The 17,998-nt window shown below is 50.5% G+C and overlaps 1 protein-coding gene across 1 annotated transcript in view; it reads right to left on the bottom strand.

Moving 5' to 3' along the window:
- Nucleotides 1-17,998, bottom strand: part of TSC1 (TSC complex subunit 1) — a 48,398-nt gene that overhangs the window by 22,758 nt on the left and 7,642 nt on the right. Inside the window, 7 exon segments of the mRNA XM_029921215.1 lie at nucleotides 2,208-2,281; nucleotides 2,632-2,786; nucleotides 4,220-4,364; nucleotides 6,940-7,092; nucleotides 8,071-8,174; nucleotides 9,788-9,973; nucleotides 16,518-16,580. Of these exon segments, the coding sequence (XP_029777075.1) occupies nucleotides 2,208-2,281; nucleotides 2,632-2,786; nucleotides 4,220-4,364; nucleotides 6,940-7,092; nucleotides 8,071-8,174; nucleotides 9,788-9,893 (737 nt within the window). The 5' untranslated portion in view covers nucleotides 9,894-9,973; nucleotides 16,518-16,580.

The raw sequence follows: 17,998 nt of genomic DNA, 5'->3' as shown, positions 1-17,998 counted from the left end.
CCTTAAGGAGCAGCACCTGGAGAACTATAAAAAGCTCTTAGATATTGAAAACACAGTGCTAGGAACGAAGCTATGACAGGATTTGAAGCTAAAGATGAGGAAACCTTCAGAAAGAATGAAAGAGCAAGACAGAAGAAACAGGAAGAGCAAAGAACAGCAGAGCACCACTCTAGGAGGCCCCGATCTCCACACCAACAGGGCCATACAGGCAGACACGACGGCGGGAAGGAAACCAAGCACGAAATAACTAACGAGAACTTCCCAGGGCCTCAAGGTAAGTTTCCAGATTAAGCAACGAGAACAGGGGCGCCTGGGTGGCTCAGTCGGTTAAGCCTCCGACTTCGGCTCAGGTCAGATCTCACATTCGTGGGTTCGAGCCCTTCGTCAGGCTCTGTGCTGACAGCTGGCTCAGAGCCTGGAGCCTGCTTCCGGTTCTGTGTCCTTCTCTCTAACCCTTCCCTTCTCATGCTCTGTCTCTCTCTGTATCAAAAAAATAAATAAAACATTAAAAAAAAAAATTTTAAACGAGAACAGATTCTGAGCAGGAGAACACGGAGAAGGCTCTCCAGGCCCCACAAAGAAAGCACAGCAACATGTCCAGTGAGGACTGAGAACAGCTTTGGATTTCGACAACAACACTGGCGGCAAGGTGGCGATGGGATGGTCCCCCCAGAGTGCAGAGTGACAAGGACTGGAGGTCCGTACCCCACAGGAGAACTGCTTCCTTTCCCTCCAGGCCACGAGAGGGTGCACTCCATGAAAACAAGAGCAAACCGTGAAAAAAGCCACGAGACACAGGGCTGGAGGGGCAGAGGGAAGCCGTGCACGAGGGACAGCCTCAGCCCCGCAGCCACCGCTGTCTGCCTAATGCAGGGACACGGCGTGCAAGTGAGCCCGGCCGAGATCCGTCCCGGTTCGGCACCGATGAAGGCCCCGCTCACCCTTCTCTGCCTGGGTCAGCCCCACGGGAGGACTCTGCCTGACCCGCTCCTGGCAGGCGCGGCCGTGAGCTGAGCCGCAGCTGCCTGTGGCGACAGCGCATCCAGAAGCCGGCCCCGCTGCGGGCCTTGCCAGCCTCGTGGACTCGCCTGTGCCTGGTGTCTCAGGGCTCGTTCGGGAATGCCCATGCCCACTGCCTTCCCCTCAAGAGGAGAAACTCTCAGGGAGGGGAAGCCGGATGGAGACTCAGACACTGGGCCCTTACTCTCGTCTCCTGCAAACTGTCATCTAATGGTGAAAGACTGCCTCTCCTTAGCCTGGCCTGGCTTCCTAATTCGCTTTCCAAAACTCAACAACACGCGTGGCAAAACTCTAAAGAAAAGAAAGAACTATTAACATAAAGGCAAGAACAGTGGTTTCCCTGGAGGGGGACGGGGAACAGGGAGAAAGACGGCTGGAGATGACCATCTGTGACGCCGGGGGGTGGCCGCACAAACAAGTATTAGGGTGACGTTACTGAACTTTACACACCCGCTCCGTGCCCCTCTCCACACACGGCACCTCTCACACACAGTAAGGCCGTAGGCTGAGGCTCTGTGTGGCAGGGAGAGGTTCGCTGTGAGGGGACCAGGCGATGGGAGATCCCCCAGATCTGTGGACTGGTTTCCCCAAAAAGAGTTCAAGCCTCTGCCCAGGGAGCCGTGAGCCAGAGGAAAGCTGGGGGAGGGGCGGAGCTTCTCACAGCTCCACACAGAGAAGGTCACTCTGTCCCCTCCTCGGTCTCAACTCAGCCCCGCCCCCCACACCTGGTATCCTCAAGGGGGAAGCCTCCAGTGTAATCTCTCCAGAAAGCACACCCAGAAACCTCTCCGGGTGCGCGGAGGACGGCAAGGGCCTGCCTCTGTGCAGGCGGAGTCTAACAACTCAACCTCCACACCTGCCACAATCCGCTTGTTCTCAACCGCACAGCGCGCGCCCAGGCACACAGGCACGGGCGCCACCGAGCTGGGGGACTTTCCGGGGCCCCGCAGGCGCTGTCCGCACTGCACCTGCCCCACTCTGCACAAGGAGCTGTTCTCTGCCTGTGAGGTGTGTGTTTCAGACTCATCGAAAGTCTCAGCGGTACCAGTCCTTCCAAACACAGGGATTCCGTAAGCAGAAGCGCCTCGATTCCCAAACAATACCTCAACAGGGGCGTCGCCCAGATCACATGATCAACCTGTCAAGAGATGCTGTGAAATTCTGAGCCACCAGCTTCGTTTCTATACCTTCGAGGGTCCAGTTCGTGGTCCTTGGATCCAGTCACTAATTCCGGGTGAATTCGCACATGCTCCATCATTGGCTAGAAGAGTTGGGGGTGACAGAGGCTTAATTTCTGTGGTCGGGCCACACAAGGGAATATTACTTGACAATAAAAAGGAACGAGGCGCCGACGCCTGCCACAGCCCGGGTGAACCCTGACACGTTACACCACTCCCAGAACACCCCACACAGTGTGCTTCCGTTTCCGTGAAATGTGCTTCGGGACAGGCTAGTCCACAGAGGCACTTGGCACACCAGTGGCTGCCCAGGGCTGGGGCTGGGGGGAAAGCTGAACTTCCGTTCAAACTCGGTCTAGCGCTGAATGCGGAAGCCCCCGCCGCAGGCTGTGTGCACGGTTCGCGGAGTATCCAATGGGTGGTCTTCACTTACCCTGACCACTTCTTCAAAGGTGTCCAAGTTCTCTTTCATACTGTAGTGAGAGCGTAGAAAGGAGACGAAGTTGCAAGGGTACATTCCGTAGAGGCGATGAAAGAGAGCATAAACACTGGCGTGGAGATGGACAAGATAGATTTCTGTCACGTGGCCTAAAACAGGAAATCACGGACAGGAGACTCAGCTGGACACGAGGTGACGTGTGCAAAGTGCAAAGCGGGCATGAGCACGTGGCTGCCAGCACGACCTGTGGCCAATCTCTGCCACCTCGCTCCAAAGATAGCGAGCGTGCTTTTCTACAGTGCAAATCTGAACACATCAAACAGGCCTATTTAAAATCCATCAGTGGCTCCCCATGGCCTGTGGGTGAACCCCCCAGAGGTCCCTCCAGCCTCTCAGCCCTGCCCGACATCCTTACAACACTGACCCTTCTCATGATAATCAGTCTCCCTAAAATTTGCTGTGGGTTTTTTTTTTTACCTTTAAGTGAACTCTAGGTCACACATGGGGCTCAGACTCACAACACCGAGATCAAGAGGCGCAGGCTCTAACGACTGAGCCAGCCAGGAGCCCCCGCTAAAGTCTGTAATGACACTTCTCCACTACCCTGTTCCGCAGCGTTTCGTGAGAGCAGCACGGTCTCGCTCCCCCCCTCCACCCCGGACCCCCAGCGCCTGGCACCGAACAGGAGCTCAACTATTGGTAGAATGAACGTGAGAGATCCTTTTGCAATCAGTGTGTCGTCTTAGCTATGCAGATTTGTAACTACGGAGTGAAAAACCTACTATCTGGAAACTAGCCTAAGGAGCTGGGAGCAGGAGCCACTCAACACATGGTCCACCTGGTCTCACGCGGACCCCACGGAAAACCCCACATCACGACGTCCGTAAAGCTCCTCCCCGCCGGCGGCCAGGCCACTGCTTTCCTCCCCAGAGGCGCCTCCTGACTACGCCAGCATCACAGGAGTCCTGCACTTGTTCCTGGACCCCCTACAGGAAGCTACAGTATCTGGTGTCACACGGCTTGCACGCTTCGTCTTGTCAACAGGAGCATCTCGTGCTTAGAGCTTCGGAACCATTTTGATGCAGCTGGACTGCCTGCCGGTACGGGAACCCATCCCCCCACGCTCAGACCGAGACCACCGCTTGGGACGCAACGCGTTTTCCCTCCGCCTTCTCCACCTACAGGAGGCAGGTTCTCAGGACCAGAGGTGTGTGTTTTGTCACAAAAGACCGGCAGAGTAGGACAAAAGGGTTCCACAAACTGAGTCGTGTACTGCCACGGCATGGACTAAAGGTGTTCTGACAGACAAGCGTGCCGCCAGTTAGGAAGTCTCCCGTCCCAGCAGTTTCTCTGACACCGATCCTTTGAAGCCAACAGAATAAGGAAGGTGCCCAACGGTCATGATTCTTACTCGCGCCTACGGGGGATGCGCCCAGCGAATTTCCTCAACTGGCTAGTGACGACCACCCATTCCAGCTAGGAAATTCTCCCTGCCCTTCCTTACAGTTCCTGACCTGTTAGATCGATAACAAAAGCATTTATCTGGCAGGGAACCGCAACAGGTACATAGGGACGCCTTTACCTGGTTTCTTCAGGCACCATGACGAAAGACGGCCGAAAATATCAAAGAAATCGTGAAGGTGCTGTTTCCCCGACTGCGGAATCATTGGTAGCAGGGTCACCAACACTAAGACACCTGTCGTGAGGACGAGGACATCGGTGTCCATCTGCAGAAGGAGACCGGGCAGGAGGAAGCACCCGTCAGGCCCAGCACCGCCAACACCGAATTCTAAGGGGATCGCAAATCAGGGGGCCCCTCGCAGACTCCGCTCCCCATCCCTCAGGTTTGCAGGGAAGAACACCGAACCACACTTGACAGTGATGGGTCTGAGGCCCCTAGATAAACCCATCTGGGAGAGCAACTTCACCTTGACCTGAGGGCGCCCAAGTCCTCCAGCCTGAGGATGCTCTACTTATGGCACGTGGACAGAGGCAGAACAGGCTGCTTTTTAACAGAACAAAGGAACACTACCGGTTTTGTTCATTCAGCCAAATCCTAAAATATTTACTTTTGTTAATCAATTTCAAAAACAGGACACATTGTCAAGTAATTCACTTTTTTTTTTTTTAACGTGTATTCATTTTTGAGAGACAGACTGTGAGCGGAGGAGGGACAGAGAAAGAGACACAGAATCCCAAAGCAGGAACCAGCACACAGCCCGACGCAGAGCTTGAACCCACGAATCATGAAACCATGACATGAGCAGAAGTCAGCACTAAACTGACTGACCCACCCAGGTGCCCCAAGTATTTCATTACTTTTTAAAAGATTACAATAGAAATATAATTGAAGAAGAAATTAGAGTAGTGTTAACACGTCTACTTAACGGTTTACCTCCATAGTGGCATTTACAGATCAGCAAATTAAAGAAGGTAATGGTGACAGCTGACCACATCTATAGTTTACATAGCAAGTCACACAACTTCAGACTAATTGAAGATACTTAACACCCAATAGATAATAAATCAACTCAGAATAGCTACAGCAGCTCACCTGACCCATAAGTAAGTCAAGTAACTAGAATTCAGATTTAAGAAACAAGATATTAATCAAAAAACTGCCATGCAGGCTAAGATGTTCATTATTTTTGTTACAAAAGGAAATCTATGAGTCTGAAAATAAGTCTTAAATAGATTCAGTTTTTACGTCGCACTAAGCCTCTCGTCGTGGCGGGCATCCATCTAGCACGAAGAACGCAAAGTGCTGGTAGTTGAATCAAGAATGCATAACCAGCTCCAGTAAAAAGGACTGACCCTAATCTTGTTTACGATAATAGTCTAACAGGGCTTCAGTAACAGGCCAGAAGGAATTTTAAAGTTCACCCATTTGGAAAGGTAAGTATTGTACAATTTGAACTAAACTGTATGTTTCAAAATGGAGTTATATTCTCAACTACTCATTCACTTAAAAAAAATTAGGTTGTTAAAATTGTTCCTTTTTTTCTTAATGTTCAATGCATGTTTTTATGATATCCTATCAATGTGACTCGTTGGGACCCACCTCTAGGGATAATGAAAGTTACCCTTGCCAGCAGAGACAAAAATCGAGTCGCACAGTGCCGTACCAGGTGACCCAAAGGACTGCCGCCCTGGAACAATTATCACTGGGTATTTTCATGTCTCTATGAGGGGCGGGCAGTTAACATTAACCACATTTTCTTATTTTACAGTAGGAAACAAGTCCGGGTATTAAAACAGATAAAACAAGGGGCACCTGGGTGGCTCAGTCGGTTAAGTATCTGACTTTGGCTCAGGTCATGATATCATGGTTCGTGGGTTCGAGCCCCACGTTGGGCTTTGTGCTGACAGCTCAGGGCCTGGACCCTGCTTGGGATTCTGTGTCTCCCCCTCTCTCTGCCCCTCCCCTGGTTGTGTTGTCTCTCTGTGTCTCAAAAATAAACATTAAAAAAAATTTTTTTTAAGAAAAAAAAGAGAGAAGGCAAATAGCCTTGGGTATTCAGCAAGCCGCTGTCAAAACTAAAACCCTGAAGTTCTATTTAGGTTTTGACTCGTGTAGACAAATGCACTAAATTTAGTGCAAAAAGGAGAATGCAATTCAATAGGCCTTCTATCAACAAAAGCTTAATTACAGCTGCAACTAAATCCACTCCCAAATGTTAAAAAGGAGCCCCTGGGTGGCTCAGTCAGTCAAGCACCAAACTTCAGCTCAGGTCATGATCTCGTGGTAATGAGTTCGAGCCCCACGTCGGGCTCTGTGCCAACAGCTCAGAGCCTGGAGCCTGCTTTGGATTCTGTGACTCCCTCTCTCTGACCCTCCTCTGCTCGCACTCTCTCTCTCTCTCAAAAATAAATTAAAAATGTTTTTTAAAAACTTTTAATAAATAAACATTAAAAATAGTTTTAAATAATAAAAATCTTTTTAAAAGAGCGATTGGCCACTTTCCTACTAGCAAAAGGAGAATTTAGAGATAAGGCTCCCCCAGAGAGAATCCAGATGTTTTAACTGAGAGGAGGTTGGACAACAATGGGACCAGAAAGGATTGGGATAGTGTCATCTTGAACCGGTGTGACTGAAGTGTTGCCCCATTTGAACAGAAGATCTGCGACCGGCACCGGGACGCCCTGAGGACTTACTCAGCGCCGACCCCGGACTACATTACATTCCAGGAGAGCCAAACACTTAAAGTTTCTAAACTCTCAAAATCCAGCTCGCCTGCTTTAAAGTGACTCAGAAACACATCCATAAAGCCGCTTCGTCCCAACCCGCGCGCGCATCCTTACCTTGAGACATTTGAGTAAAGAAGGCAAAAGAGGCGCTTGAGACAGCTTGTGCTTCCAGGGCGGCTGCAGCCTGATGACGTGGCCCAGCAGTGACAGGGCGGGCAGCCGGGAGGCGGCTCTGCCCACACAGTCATTCATCTTGTCCAAGAGGTGCTAATAAAACAGGGGACATGCGTCTCAGCAGGGCTGGGGGAGGAGGGAGGGAATCCTCACGTGAGCGTAAGGAGCTCACACACACAAAGGTAGCCATGATTTACTCCAGTCCCTCAAGACTGGGCTCAAACAAGTGATTTTTAAAAACCACGCTGGCCAACAAAATCCGGCTGCATCTGGCCTGAGAGAAGGCAGCCCCCGGCAGGTCCGGGACAAGGCAGACTCCTGCACGGACCCACTCGTTGGGTCCCCTTCTCCCAGTAACCACTGGTCCCAGGCCTGCGGTATGCCGTTGATGCTGGGAGGGATCCTGCTGTGCCCACTTATTGCCACCGGGGCCCCGTCAACACGGTTGGGCCCCAAATGTCAATCAGGCAGAAGCTGAAATTCAGCCCAGAAAAACACCAAAACGAAGTAAGACGCACGGAAGAGGCACACAGTGGCAAGGCTTCCAAATCCTAGGGAAGCCGCTAGCACTCAGCTCCGCGCTTCCCAAAGTGTGCAACACGACACCCTGTGGGCCATTCACCACCGACAAAAATGAAACACGAGAGCGCGCCACGCGCCCGGTGCTCTGCCACAGGACTCATCAGTTAGCCCCGTGGCCATCTGTACCTACGGATTTCCCCACGTTGATGAAGCCTAATATCCCAGTTACAGGATGACTTAAAGGTGGGTGCCTTGCGGGCCAAGCCGCCACCGTACACGTACAGCTTTGGGATTACAGGGTTTCTTGGAATAGTGAGATCTTAGAAAACCTAGGAAATAGGCTTTCTTTTGTAAACTTCTCAGGAAAACACAGGTTCTGCCAGCCATTTTCCTACACAGGCACAGTGTGGGAAGAGTCTCAGCTGCGGCGCGGAGAAGCGGAAGGAGCAAAGCCCTCAGACTGGACGGCAGGTGCGCACAGAAGCTGGCACGCTGGTACAGGGCGGGCTCGGAGCGCCCCCCGGCCCCCCTCTCCCCTCAGGCAGGTACCTTATCGTGCGGCTCCTGCAAGGTAGTCAGGATGTGCAATGCCGGCTGAGAATCGGTTTCCAGGTAATAATCCACCAAGGTGTTCACAAGCATCGGACCACGGTCTGAACAAAGGAAAGGGCAGTTGGTAATCGTTACTTCCTTGACGGTTCCAGGCTTGCTTCGAACGGCTGCCTGGCACAAAATCCAGAAAGCGCTTCTCCATGCGCTCGACCCCCAGTCACCCGGAGCCTTCTCTTTCTGCCCTCGGAATCAGTTCGGGTTTACTAGGGTGGTACCAAACTCACCTGCCTAATATCCATGAGAGCACTGGAACGCTATCTTGTTTCATTGCTTTTTATAATTATAAAGCTGTAGGGGCACCTGGGTGGCTCAGTCAGTTAAGCATCAGAGTCCTGATTTCAGCTCCGGTCCTGATCTCACAGTTCATGCGATCAACCCACGTCAGGCTCTTCGCTGACAGCAAGGAACCTGCTTGGGCTTCTCTCTCACTCTCTCCCCATCTCTTTCCCTCCCTCTTTCTCTCCCTTCCTCCCTCTCGCTCTCTGCCCCTCCCCCACTCATTCATTTTCTCTCTCTCTCTCTCAAGATAAACAAGTAGACATTTAAAAAATAATAAAATACAATAAAACTGTAATCAACCCATGTCCATGGTTAACGATGCAGATTACATGCAAGTCCATAAAATGAACTTGCCTCCCAACCCACTCTTGAGAGAGTTTGGGACATATCCTTTCAAACCTTTTCTTACTAGGATAATCACACACGCACACGCGTGCAGACAGCCCCCACGTCCACAGTCACACCGTCCGTGTATGTGTGTGATTTCTTGCACTTAACAACTGTGGTGGACACCCTCCTGAGAGCGCACCTCTAACCTACTTCGTTCTCCTCACTGACCCCCTGCTGCCCCCCCGCACGGCCCTCCGGGACACATTTAACCGGTCATCTACTGCAGGATATTTGGGTTTTCCAGTGTTTCCAAGACTATAATGAAATACGGACTCTGGCTTGTTTTCATTCTTTTTTTTAATGTTTATTTACTTTGAGAGAGAGACAGAGCATGAGCAGGAGGGGGACAGAGAGCGGGAGACACAGAATCACGAGCTGTGAGATCATGACCTGGGCCGAAACCCAGTGCTTAACCGACTGAGCCCCCCAGCTGTCCCTGTAATATGAACTCTTGGTAAGTGGGACACGTAGTACCTGGTTCTCAATTGGTGATGGATACCCAAAAAGGCTGAACACTAATTTATTCTCCTGCAAACAGTGTCCATTTCTGTAACTGGTATTTGATTTCTGTCAATGTAGTAAGCAAACAAAGGTACTTATTTAAATTCATATTTCTCTCGGAGTGCCTGGGGGGCTCAGTCGGTTCTGTCTGGCTTCGGCTCAGGTCATGATCTCGCGGTTCGTGGGTTCGAGCCCTGCGTCGGTCTCTGTGCTGACAGCTCAGATCCCGGAGCCTGCTTCTGATTCGGTGTCTCCCTCTCTCTCTCTGCCCCTCTCCCACTTACACTCTGTCTGTCTCTCAAAAATAAACATTAAAAAAACTTTTATTATAAAAAGCACATAGAGAGGGAATCCACTAACACACGCTCTTTCTTGGTGGGTGTAAAGACTCTCCTTGGTGAAAACCCCACTCAGCAGAGTGCAGGCACCCCAAGGTCAGTCTCTTTGGAGGAGCAGAGGGCTCACCGGGCCCAGGGCCACCTACCAGAACTGAGGTTCTCCTTGAAGACGGCGGTCACGTCATCACGCACACTCAGCACGGGGGAGTCCAGCATGGAGAGGAGCTCCCCGACGTTCGCTTGCTGGGCCATTATCTTGCACGGCTGTGCAGGGCCGGGTCTGGAGCGTGCGCTAAAGACCCTGCCGGCCCGTCATGGGTGCCACTATCAGACTGAGGGGAAGGAAGAGAAACAGTGTGAAAAAACGGCCCGCTTCCCGCACAAAACCTGAGTGCGAGACAAGCAGCCCGGGTGTCCGGGACAGTGAGACTGTCCGGAAGGCAGGAGACAGAAGCAGCCAGGGTGTGACGGGAACTCTCACTGACAAACCTGTGACCAGGAGGCGTAAGGAATGTATCAGAGGAGACAGGGAGCGCTGGTACCAGTCAGCCCCGTCACAGGACCTTTGTCCCACGACCAAAGCAAAGTTTTTCATTTTTACTCCTGCTTCTGATTCTACCTCAGGTTTCGGCTAAGACGATGTTTATGTTTCAAATCATCAATCGAAAAAGTAGGTGAACTACTTTCAGAAAAAGAACGTAAAAACATACCATTTCCCTCCTGACACTCCCACGGCGTGCAAAAGTCAGCACGGCCCGTGAGGTCACAGGGCCACAGATTCAATACCTCACTGCAACCAGGGACCGCTTCTCAATCTTTCGCACAAACTCCTCACCCTGGACGTCCAACACACTCAAGGCTACTGGCCACAGGGAAAAGGCCCCAAGCGGGGACACGAGGGTGAACCTTGCACCCTTCAAAGACTGAGCGCCTCCCGAGGCGGAGCTGCCGCCCGTCCTCACACACAAAACCGCAGCGCCTTCTCCAGGCGGCACTGCCCACGCGCCCAAGTGCTCAGTTCTCTCTGCTTAGGTCTCGAACGGTGTATTTTTAAAAACAAAACCAATGATCATTTAGAAGACAGGAAGCACACCCCTTTTACAAACATCACTGAACACAGTCCTTACACTGGTATCCTAAGACGGGATCTCCCGCCCCCATTTTACAGGGAAACAAACAGCAATCAAGACATGTGCTTGGGGCTGCTAAGCTGGCAAGAGGCAAAACCAAAGGAGAACCGAAATTTAAACCCAGGCCTGCTTGACGGTAAAGCCCTAAGCCCTTAAATGGGACATGAAGCTAACTTGTGGTTTTGATCCTCACAGCAATTCTGTGAGGTCAGCAGATACCTTTTTTTTTTTACAAATGAGAATATGGATACTTGGACAGGAGAGGTAACTCTGCCAAGGTCACACGGGAAAGCAGAACGCAGATGGCTCAACTCCCAGGCCGACGCCGGTCTCTGCCCGGTGCCCGTCGGGAGTAAGCCGGAGAGGCCGCCGCCCAGCTTCCCCGTCGACGGAAACCACCCGAGACGCCTACTAGGAATGCAGTCTCCTGGGCCCGTTCCAGAACTGAATTTGGGGTTTGGGAACCTGCATTTTAACGTGCACGCTGGCAGGAACACTACACTAAAAAGTCAAGTCCCTCCAGTGAGGGTGCCAGATTGAAAGTACCAATGACCCCAGGAACTGGTGAGTACTGCTAACTTACTATTATCTCTGCTCTTGTTTAATTACAAGCTGGTGGTAGCCTCGTAGCAAATCAGAAGTTCATCAGCCCAAAAAACTCAATTAAAATGTCTACATGCAGGGGTGCCTGGGTGGCTCAGTCAGTTAAACGTCTGACTCTGGATTTCGGCCCAGGTCATGATCAGATGGTTCATGGAATCAACCCCTAAGTCAGGCTCTGCGTGGACAGCACGGATCCTGCTTGGGATTCTCACTCTCCTCTCGCCCCTCCCCTGCTCACATATGCACTTTCCCCCTCTCTCTCAAAATAAATAAGCATTAAAAAAAAAGTCTATATGCATTTTGATAGCTAATCATGATGTAGGAAGTTGCTGGCCCACACCGATAAATATAAATCTTATAGGTAAATCACAAAGGAAGTCCATTTTAAAGAGCTTACAACTGTAAGGGCTTACTCCTGTAAAAGAGTTCAAGGCTGAAAATAGAAACAAATTTCACCTGTGAGTTAGACTGATTTAAATTTAGAAGTGAAGAAAATGCCAACCTATCAGGGGTTACTGTCCATTGAGAAAATTCGATGAGAAAGCATACACACACACTTGGGCACAAATAAGTACTCCCTGAGTAGCGGCCGTATATTACAAAAAGAAAACTAGTAAAAATCTCGGGGCTACCACTTTCGAGAAGACTTTTTCCTAGTACATTTATCAGGCTAGCCCTCACACTCACTCCCACTCCAGGTAAACCAGAAATGATTCTCAGATTTAAAAGCTTTTTTGTCCCTCAGTTTGGTTTTGTTCCAATAACACTGCTCCCTACCTAGTCACATTATAGTGAGACTCTGAGTTTGTATTTTGTGTATTCAGAAGACCATACGTCAGAGCTGGTGCCCCAAATCCAGGCAGCCCAGAACACAGAGTGACAGGAGATCCCCCCCAATCAAAGATGGCACCCATCCAGTCAACTTGGCCAGACGCAGGGCTGGCCAGCTTGGGCTACCTACCTTGCTTTTCAGTTTGTAAATGTCACATTAGGGGTCAAGGGCTTGTTTCTGGAGCCTGCTCTTTCCAGATACTTTATAGAAAATGAAAATAAGGTTTCATTCTAAAACACATTAGTATATTTTTGGCAATAAACTTTTCTCTGTGGTTCTAAAAGCCTACCTTTCAACCATATTTTTTTAATTCCCCAGAAAATAGAAGTCTTGGGTTGCACGGGAGCTTCTTCATTGAAGTGCCCCAAGTTCAAGGATTCTGACATTCAAAAAAGCCCTCCCAAGAGTTTAATCACGAGCTTTTGAAATCAGTCCCATGGCTGGAATATCTCTTCCCTTAAAACTCATTCAAGTAAGTGCAGGGTTCTGAGTAGGAAAGACAGACGTAGCACGTGCAATGGAAATTAAATGTGGGAGCAGGAAGGGGACGGGGTTCAGTGTGTGCACCGAGTGGGGAAGGGGCGAGCAGCAGGGGCAGGTGAGGCACACACGTGTCAGACACACTTTCCAGGCTGGGGAGAACTGACTGAGAAAAGTCACGTGAAGGTTAGCACCACAGGCACTTACAGCTGCGAGTCTCTCTTCCATTCTGGAGATAAGCAAGTACAGAAAACAGGAGTCGGGAGGAGCGGAAAGTCAACCCCTAGGTTAACACACTCCTGTAACCTCCGCGCCAAAGCGCCATTCCACTCAGTTAATGCTACGTAACCTCGCTGGCCGCATGCCACAGCGCAGGGCTGCAGACGGTGCTGCTCCCGCGAGGGAGCAGGGACTTCCACCGGCCACTCCCCGTGCCGAACCTGTCACCTGTCAGTCTTCTGGACCTCAGGAACACGCAAGACCATCGGCCTAAAGCCAACATCGGGGTGACACCCTCGACTCCTCCACCGCTCTCACCCTCCCCTCGGATCTGTCAGCAAACCCACACCCATCCTGCTACCCCTCTGCGGCCCCCATCCAAGCCCCATCACCTCCCATGCTACTCCTCCGGCTTACATAGAGTCTTGTTCCCCTACAATGCCTTTGCCACCGAACCACAAAAGACTCTGAAATGGGGAAATGAGAATCCATCACTCCCCTGTTTAGATTCATGCAATGGCTTCCCATGGAAGGAAGAGCTGAACCCACAAGTGGCCTAATGGCTCCCCACGCTCTGGCCAGCCGTGAGCCCCTGCCGCTGCCCGCCTGCTCTCGCACCTCTCTGCCTCGTCATTTCTCTGCTCTAGTCCTAGTCTCCCAAAACCCAGGAACACTGGCGGGTGCCCTTGCTGCTCCCCCCTCCCTGGGACGCTCCTCTCCCAGATCTTTGCACAGCTGACTGTCACTGAGGTCTCCACTCAAAATTCACCATCTCTAAGAGGTCTCCTCTGACCACCCAATTGAATGCAAAAGGGGCGTTGTTAGTGACTACCTTTGAATAAACCAAGTTTAAACTTTATAACTGGTCATGAGATTCGATCACACAGAATAGTTAGTATGATCTCAACATGCATGGAAGAGAAGGAGAGAGTCACCCAAGTTTAACTTTAGTCTCTATATTTGGCCAACATCTGGCTTTGGCCTTGGTCTTCTTTTAGAATCTCTGAAACTTGAACTGTCACCTGCCTCTTCAGCAGCATTTCCGGCATCCCTGACTGTGCTGTATGTCCATGTCGTTATGATCAAATCTAATCCACACGATGTGTGTAATGTGGGCAAGGCGTGCATTTAGAATTACTGTTAAAAATCTGAATATTCACTTTTAGATAAAGATAAAATGCTCCAGCTGTAACATCCCAACTCAGTGCTTTACAGTTTCATTACAAACGTGTATTTATATAAAAATAAAAGCTTGAGTTGATAAATGTGACTTTTTTTAAAGATTTTTTTTTAATATTTATTTATTTTTGAGAGAGCACAGCAGGGGAGGGGCAGGGGGGACTCTGCGCTGACAGGCTGCCAGCAGCAAGCCCAATGTGGGGCTTGAACTCACGAACTATGAGATTATGGGCCTGAGTCAAAGTCGTACGCTCAACTGACTGAATCACCCAGGCGCCCCTGAACGTGACTTTTATGTTCAGAAACAATTAAGAACTTTCAAATGGCTAAATATGTTAACTAATAATATATTAAAAAGGTAGATTACATAGATAACTTTACAAATAATAATTATTATTCTGAGCCAAATGTTCATAAAATGTTTAATAATAGATGCCTAAATAAACAGAAATTAAATTATAGTTTAATTCTAAATTTTATAGAATTGTCTTGTAGCACTTATTACAAACAAAATAAGCTCTTAAAGCTGCATTTAATTTATAGCCTTAATTAGTAGTCTTTCAAGAAAAAGTCACATTTGGGAATACTTCACTTCTTGTGAGGATGAATAAAGATAGATACAATGTCAACTTTTTGCCTCAGTTATAAGACGTGAAAAAACCCAGAATCACAGTCAACAACATCCATGATAAATCATCTTCGAGCCAAACATAAAGAAGAGAAGTAGTGTAAAGAAAAGTGTTAAGAAAAAACTGAAATCCCCCAACACATAGTATACTCACTAATCAAATTGCAAAGCAGACTGTACAAAAATGCTTTATGAAGACAACGCCTGTGGCTTTGTGTCCGAGAAGGCTAAACGCATAAATGAGAGAACTCAGATGTTTAGTAGCTGAAGACAAAGGATCTATGAGGCTTGCCCAAGAGACACGTTCCTTCTAGAAAACAGTCTACCGGAAACTTTCCTAAATTACATTCTGCTTTGTCCAAAAAGGTTAGTGACGGACTGAACGTGGCAGCTGAGCCCAGCGTCCCACGTGCCACGCAGCGACCGCCCGAGCAATCCAGCCGCGAGTCGTGGCCACGTCATCTTCCTGCGTGAAAGCTCCGCGCTTTACCAACCCAGCTCCTAAAATGTCCTGTGATGGCAATAGTGACAAATGCATTAAATCTGAGCTTTACGACGTGTGTTCCTCAGCTTGGCCCCATGATGTGACCACAACCACTGGACGATGGGTTCGAATCCACACTCTGCGGGCCTGGGAGGAAGGGCGGGTCAGAAGCACACACAGAAGCACTGAGAAAGAAGTCCCCCTCAGAAAGCCTCCCCGGCTCGTGAGAGAGCGACGCTTGTGCCTTGCTGCTAGGCTGCGGTCTGGACGGGGTTCCTGTTTGTGAACAGACATCAATCTTTAAGGCCAAAAAAAAAAAAAAATCCCTCCTTTATTTCTCAACTCCTATGACGTAAGGTGAGGCAGACAGTGACAGAACGCAGGAACGGGCAACAAGCGAGCCGGCAGGGACTCCCAGTGGCGACGCGCAGAGAGCCGGCACACCCGACGCCTTCCCTATCTGGCCCGCATCTCCCCACGGACCCGCAGCCGTCCCACTGGGCGCTCTCGCAGGCACACTCAACACTACAGCCCGGCGACAGGTGACGTCACTAAGACCGCATTCGCATCCGCAGAAGAGCCAGAGCCTCGCTATTTGTGCAGAGCACTTCGAGGACTTTGAAGACCCTCCAGTCCCAGAACCCATCCCGGACGCTAGTTAGGACGCTTCATAAAGAAAGCCGTGTTAAGATGTCAGTGCCCACTCACCAGTTCAGGGTTCCCGGCACAGGACGTGCATTAGAATCACCTGGACGGTTTATGGAGCCCTGACGCCCAGGCCCCACTCCAGAGCAGGGCAGGGGTGGGCTGGAGAGCGCTGTTGGGCTTGTTCGTACAGATGCAAGTGGGTTCCCAAGGCACAGGCAGGGTTGGGAACCCCTGCACCAGCCCAGTGACTCACTCCAACACAATGGCTTCAATGTCATCAATTTAATGTAGGGGTTAAAACCGAGCCGTGCTGCTAGACGGTCCTGACCCGACTCCCAGGGCCACCACGCAGCAGCTGCACAACCTTAGGGAAATCACATTATGTCTGAGCGCCTCGTTCCTCGTCTGCAAAATGGGGACACACCAAAAGCGCAACTGTGAAAAAGAAAATGAGTGACACGTATAAAGCACTTCACACAGTGCCTGGCCCGGCACAAGCAGTTAATAAATCACAGGGGCCCTGACAACGCATCTCATGCCACAGAAGGACCGGCTCCTAGCTCCCAGCTTAACCCAGAGCTGTTCTGTTCAACCCTGAATGCAAAGAAACGAGCACACGAGTACACAGCTCCCTTCCACCTCCCCCAACCGCTGGCCTGAGCTGATGCCTTACCTGTTCTGGGGACAATTGGTACTTCCGTTTCCAGTGCTGTCAACCTGGTGTCTTTCATGGTCACTGAAGGGGAAAAAACACATATATGTAGACAACGATCTTACAATGAAGTGAAAACCAGGCGCAGCCAGGGGGAGGCTAGGGCTCACCTGCTTCGCGCTGCTTCCTGCCCTGGCCCTGACAGGCGGCCCTGGGGTTTCCATGGGAGTGAACCCTCACAATCGCTGGGCACACGTGCCTCTCTCTCCCTGTCTACATTTCTGAACAGCTGGTTGCTGGAACATTCTTTATATTGTGCTGAACTTGTAATCTCGTCTTTTGTTAGCTGTTTATCCGAGCTCTAAGCAAATGGGCAGGAGGGGCTCTAGAAGCGCACACTTCCAAGTTGCAGTCCAAGCTCTGCCATGTGTTAGCTGGGTTGCCTCTGGCAGCTTCTCTTGGGTTTCTAACATCTAACCTTGTCACCTCAGCTGGAAAGTGAGAAGAGCGGCCTCTGCCTCCCGAGGCTGCCTGGGGGTTACCCCAGACGACGTGCCCGGAGCCCTAGCACGCGTGCAGCCCTGGGGCTCAGGCCACAAGAGCAGGAACGGTGCTAGGCGCAAAGCACTTAGTGGGCCTGTACCTCCGCACCGCCTGCCGTGCCCCACTGCCTCCCTATAGCTCTCCCTCCCCCCCCCAAGCCCACCCCCCCGCCTCCCGTTCCCAAGCTAAGTGCTCACCTGTAAAACCTCAGCTTACACATCTGCCCCATCAGAGAAGCCTTCCCTCCCCTCCACTCCCGTGCCCCAGACTAGGTCAGGTCCCTTGTTATATCTGCTTAGCAGCCTATATTCCTTTCATCACTTACCACAATCCAATTAAATAAGCGTAATTAGTTACTGAACATGCCTCCCTCACTAGAAGTTCCATCCAGGCAGACACAGGAGCTCAGTCAGTACTGCATCTGACTACCACAGCGTCTGGTACTTGCTGACTTTGAAGAGTAGGACTTAATCACACTGAGACACCACCTCACGCTGGTCAGAGTGGCTAAAATGAACAAATCAAGAGACTATAGATGCTGGCGAGGGTGTGGAGAAACGGGCACCCTCCTACACTGTTGGTGGGAATGTAAACTCGTGCAGCTGCTCTGGAAAACAGTGTGGAGGTGCCTCAAAACATTAACAACAGAACTCCCCTATGACCCAGCAATAGCACTGCTGGGAATCTACCCAAGGGATACAGAAGTGCTGATGCATAGGGGCACATGGACCCCAATGTTCATAGCAGCACTGTCAACAAAAGCCAAATCATGAAAAGAGCCTAAATGTCCGTCAACTGGGAATGGATCAAGAAGATGTGATTTATATAAACAATGGAATACTACAGGGCAATGAGAAAGAATGAAATCCTGCCATTCGTGGCAACCTGGATGGACCTCAAGGGGGTCATGCTAAGTGAAATAAGTCAGGCAGAGGACAGATACCGTATGTTTTCACTCA

Source organism: Suricata suricatta, chromosome 13 (genome assembly GCF_006229205.1).
Source record: "Suricata suricatta isolate VVHF042 chromosome 13, meerkat_22Aug2017_6uvM2_HiC, whole genome shotgun sequence".
In the NCBI taxonomy this organism is placed as follows: domain Eukaryota; kingdom Metazoa; phylum Chordata; class Mammalia; order Carnivora; family Herpestidae; genus Suricata; species Suricata suricatta.
This window is presented reverse-complemented; position numbering and strand designations above follow the sequence as displayed.